The sequence below is a fragment of the Eurypyga helias genome, unplaced genomic scaffold (genome assembly GCF_000690775.1).
Source record: "Eurypyga helias isolate BGI_N326 unplaced genomic scaffold, ASM69077v1 scaffold16394, whole genome shotgun sequence".
Classification (NCBI taxonomy): Eukaryota; Metazoa; Chordata; class Aves; order Eurypygiformes; family Eurypygidae; genus Eurypyga; species Eurypyga helias.
In genome coordinates this window covers 9,467-14,434 of record NW_010244464.1, presented here as the reverse complement: position 1 = coordinate 14,434, position 4,968 = coordinate 9,467, and the positions used below count along the sequence as shown (strand labels likewise).

General features: G+C 49.2%; 1 protein-coding gene across 1 annotated transcript; it reads right to left on the bottom strand.

Moving 5' to 3' along the window:
• Nucleotides 1-479: 479 nt before the first annotated feature.
• On the bottom strand, nt 480-4,767 carry GFI1B (growth factor independent 1B transcription repressor). The gene is made up of 6 exons (XM_010149771.1): nt 4,653-4,767; nt 2,931-3,077; nt 2,126-2,388; nt 1,714-1,851; nt 1,091-1,256; nt 480-658 (listed from the first exon to the last, which is right to left on the bottom strand). The coding sequence occupies exons 1-6, from the start codon at nt 4,765-4,767 to the stop codon at nt 480-482; spliced, it is 1,008 nt and encodes a 335-aa protein (XP_010148073.1).
• Nucleotides 4,768-4,968: the final 201 nt, after the last annotated feature.

The window sequence follows — 4,968 nt, the reverse complement described above, 5'->3', positions numbered from 1 at the left end:
CTCACTGAATGCAATCTTAGCCTTAGCCTTATCTTCCTAACCATCAAAGCAGAACACGGTTATGGCACTAGCTTGGCACAGATTGTTGCTGCCACTAGTCCAGGAGTTCCCACCTCACTGCCGGTCTCTCTGATGAACCAAATTCTGCATGGGGTGTAAATCCAGAGTAATAGTGACCTTGGAGGAATTCCTCTGGATTTGCACTTGAGCAGGTGATGTCAGATCTGGGCTGGTACCTGTTGTAATTGAAAAGTGAGAGCTTGCACAGGTTTCTTTGTCGTCTACCAGGATGTGCAAGGCCCTGGGGTTCCAAAACATCAAAGCCAATGACATGTCTTTTCCAGTCCCCAGGGGAACGTAGGGTGCTATACGAGCTGTAGGGTGGGCAGCCCCATGCTGGATGGAGATACTGGGGAGAGTCTTCTTCCCTGGAGCATGTGCTAGCAGTGCGAGCTCCAACAACGACGAGGAGCCATCCCTCACTTGAGACTGTGTTGGGTCTCTCTGTGCCTCCGTAGATCCACCTTGCGCTGGAAGCCCTTGGCACAGAGCTCGCAGCTGAAGGGCTTGAAGCCAGTGTGCTTGCGGCTGTGCGTGATGAGGTTGGAGCTCTGGCTGAAGGCTTTGCCGCATACCTGGCATTTGTGGGGCTTCTCCCCTGCAGGGCAGAGAAAAGGGTGAGAAACACTGACGGATGACTGAAGGGAAGAAGAAATGCCCTTTAGCAGGCTCAGACACGACTGGCTATGTTGGGCATCAGGATGCTGCCAGCCCAGCTGTCCTGGTTGTGCATCTGCACTCTGATCCAGCACCGGAGAGTGAGAAGGATCAGAGACAGTCCTCCCCAGCTGTGCGGCCCATGCCCTGTCTGCATCCAGGGCTGGGTACAACCCTGACATGCCCCGGAGGCTGCTCAATTACCACCTCCTTGTCACAGAGAGGACATGCATCTCGGTGATGCTTACAACTTCTGCCAGTGCCTCTGGACACTTATCCCAGTTCAGTATCTATCTGTGTGGGGACTATGAATGTGTGTCAACATGATGGACTCTGATTTGCATTCACTTTTTGGGAATATTCTGTTTCTCACCGGTGTGGATGTAAGTGTGTTTCTTCATATCCGACTTTTGATGGAAGCGTTTGCCACAGTATTGGCAGGGATAGGGCCGTGTGTCTGAGTGGATCAGTAGATGAGTGGAGAGGGTGGAGGAACGCTTGAATGTCTTCCCACACATCTTGCACTCAAAGCTTCTTTCCTGTTAGGGAAAAAATAATGGGATGCCTCCAGCTGCAAGACATGTGACAGAGCTTGAAGAGAGTTAAGAGCATTGAGAACAGTAGATTTGATAAGCAAATCTCCTCGGCTCCTGGACTGATACGCTAGGTGCAGTACAACGAGTATGTGGGGAGGATTACATATGGAAATGGATTACATCTTGTGATGTAGGTGCTCTTGAGGAGCAGGTGAGGCACAGAAGAACCAGTAGCAACAAACCTCTCCTCCTGTCCAAGGAATTATCAAGGGCAGTCTGGCATTTGAGACTAAGATCTATGATCTGTGGTCTTCAGAGCTCCTATCATTGCTATTGGGTGCTACAGGGAAGCCATCAAGTTTGTAACCTAGGAAATGTCACTTCCTTTATAAAGTGACAACAGCCAAGGGCCAAGCACTCCTGAGCTCTAGAGACAGTTCTCTGGAAACATGCTACCCACCTGGGAGTGAATATTGGTGTGCTGCTCCAGGCTTACAGCGTGCCCAAAGGTTTTGCCACACACTTCACAGGCAAAGGGACGGGTTCCACTGTGAGACCTGCGCACATGGACCTCCAATCCATGGGGAGTGGAGAATACCTACAAAACGAAATGCTAGTGACAATTTTTTTTTTAACATGAGGCAGCTGTGTCTCCATCTCTGTTTTCAATTCCTTCTCTGTATTGGATTATGGCCTCTCATGGCCCATGTGAACCATGTCATTCCTAGTACTCGTCCCCAGTAAGGAGAACAAGCAGGTGGCCATTCAGAGCTGCATGCCTTGCACTTCAGTGTAACCCAGTGAAACATGGATGTATGCACTGAAAAGCTCTCTGGGCCCTCCCCACCCCGAGGTTCCCATCTGCCACACACCTTGTTGCACTTCACACAGTGGTAGGTCTCCATGTCTGAGGAGTAATGCACGCTGTAATCTAGAGGGGGCTCGGTGCTTGGCAAGAGGTGGCTTCCGTACAGGCTAACGGGGTGCTCCAAGAGGGCTGACTGCATGGTGGAAGACATCTGTCGGTAGCTGTATGGCAAATGGAAAGCATCCCAAGAAAAGCTGGTTTTGTAGAAGGCAGGGGTGCTCGTCGTGTTAGTGCAGTCTTTGATCTGCAGACCTGGGATGGCCGTCTCTGAGTTTGCAAAGGAGAGGGAGAAGTGAGTGTCACGCCATTGCCTGCAGCTGGGCACCAGTAAAAAAGCTCCCCAGGTACCATTCCTCCATTTAATGTCCTGCCTGACCATGGGAGTTCCAGCTGGTAACTCCTCCTGTGATTCAAATCCTGAGCCCCATACAAAGTTCCTATTAAGACTTTGATTTCAATTTCAGGAAATTTTAGGGAGGAGGGTATGCTAAGGAAATATTAACCCCCCTACTAGCCCTGCTTCATGGGGTGTTTGAACAAGTATCATGGGGCTACCCGCCTTGACCCACAGAGCATGGAATTGCATTAGTCCTTGAGATTTGGAGGCTCGCTCACTGTGAGATGCTGATCTACACCAGAATTGTAAAGGACAATACCGAATGCCCTTGGTGAGCTCTGCTTGGGACAAGTTTGACCAGAGCTGTCAAAATAAGAGCTGCCATTTACTAAAAATCTGGACCCAGTTGTAGGGGCTCCATACGCCAGCCCAGCCCTGACTTCTTTTGCAACTGTGGTCTTGGGTAGCAGACCTGGAGCTGAAGGGCCTGGCAGCATCCTGCTCACGTACTGGACAGGGCCAGTCTCTTCTTTCAGTTCAGGTGGGTACTTTTCTTGTTTTGGAACCACACATTCTATGTCCTGCTTGTTGATGTCCTCCGCTGTCTTGTCTGCTCTGCCTGTAATCACACAGTAGTGTCACAGTTAGTTTATTCCAGCTGTTTAGCCAAGAGTCTGTTAAGGTGGGTTTTACATATTCTTACATATGAACTCATGCTTGGTTGGATACATGAGCCCATGCTCGGCTCCCTAACTGAATGCTGAGCAGTGCAGCCAAGGTCTGTTCATTACTGACAAAGGGAAATTCCAAGCAGGATGAGATAGGCAAGGTAGAGGAGGGCAGGAAGAAATGATAGGACAATTGATACCCTCTACAGTTAGAGAAAATTAACCCTAGAAGGCCATGTCTGCAAGAATCATTTCCCTATTTAAAACCATTTTCATTTGTGTGGGTAACTAACAATCACTAACTTACTAACTTCCCAACCCCTCTCCTAAGAGAGTTCAGTATTGTTAACTTGAATGTATGGACAGCCAAGTAGGGAAGCAGAGAGGGGAGGTTGCAAAGGTGACCACAGAGCCTCGTCTCCTCCAGCCCACAGTGACATTTGCCCATGTTGTCCAAGAGGCCAAGCAGCACTTTTTCAAAGTAGACTTTAGAGGGAGAATGTAAAACGGATAGAGGTCCAATACATGTGCCTCCTTTCTGCTGGAGACAGGACTAGGCTGCTGAGGGTCAGTATTCATCTGTTGTCCAAACCCTCTTGTGTGACAGAGGCACAACAAATGGCCAAAGGATGACGGCATGAATTTAAATGAAAATGTCACCTCCTTTCTTTTTTATCAAACTTATCAATAGGGCTGTACTCTAATCTGATAGCCAGGGCTACAACAAAGGGTATGTTGATCCTAAATTTGAATAAAGAAAATTTGAATGGTGCCTGAAGGAAGAAGATAATTGCCGCAGCCCTGCCACTGCAAGGATGGATGTGGGAGAGCGTGTGCAGGAGCAGAGGGAGAAGAGCAGGCACAGGCAGTGTTAATACAGCAGCCGGCCCTTCGCCTGTGAGCGTGCAGGACTCCTTCACAGTCAGTGTTAGGGTATCCCTAGTGTCTTCTCACTCTGTTAACTTCCCTGCAAGTCACTGGGAGGAGGCGGTAACACACGGAGGTAGAGAAGATGTAGGTCCAGGGGTAATGTGGGCAGTGAACATGGCAAGAGATGGAGGTGGCAGAGCTGTGGGTTTGTCGAGGACTGACAACCAAGTGCAAGCTCTTTTTCCCAACCGTTTGTTGCCTGAAGTTGGCTGTGGTTCCCAAACATGACCAACTCCATACAGCAATCTTATATCCCAAATCTCCCCAGCAGGAAACAATGGGAGGATTTTGATTTGGCTTCAGTGGGACAGTGTGGATTTGGCCTAGAGAAAGAGGGCACACAGTGGGGGGTCAGCTTGTCCTTAGACTGACTTCCTCAAGTGGAACTCCTTGGTGTTTCTTTAGCTCATTCCCTTAGCTTGCTTACTCAATTATTGATCATAGAATCATGGAATGGTTTGGGTTGGAAGGGACCTTAAGATCATCCAGTTCCAACCCCCCTGCCATGGGCAGGGACACCTTCCACTAGACCAGTGCCTTGGTGACTTGATTTGCCTTGGTGTGTTCTTACAAGCCCGGTGGATAGGTTGACTCACCAGCGAAGGGAGAGGTTACTGGGTCCCACGTGAGTATCGGCAGGTCATCTTCCACAAAGCGGTGTTGGTGATAGGTATGAGCCTTTTTGCTCTTCACCAAAAAGGAACGTGGCATTTTCCATTCACTGCCTGGGCAGAAACACAGAATAAGGGCAGATAGATCTCTGTGGTTTGGGGGGTAATTTCTTATTTGTTCCCCCAGAACATCAGCTCTGTATGCAGCAGTGATGAGAATTAAAAATCTTCTAGTAGGGAAGATGGTTGAATGTGTGTGAATCTATGCTCTGGCTACAGGACACGGCGCACGTCTGACCTT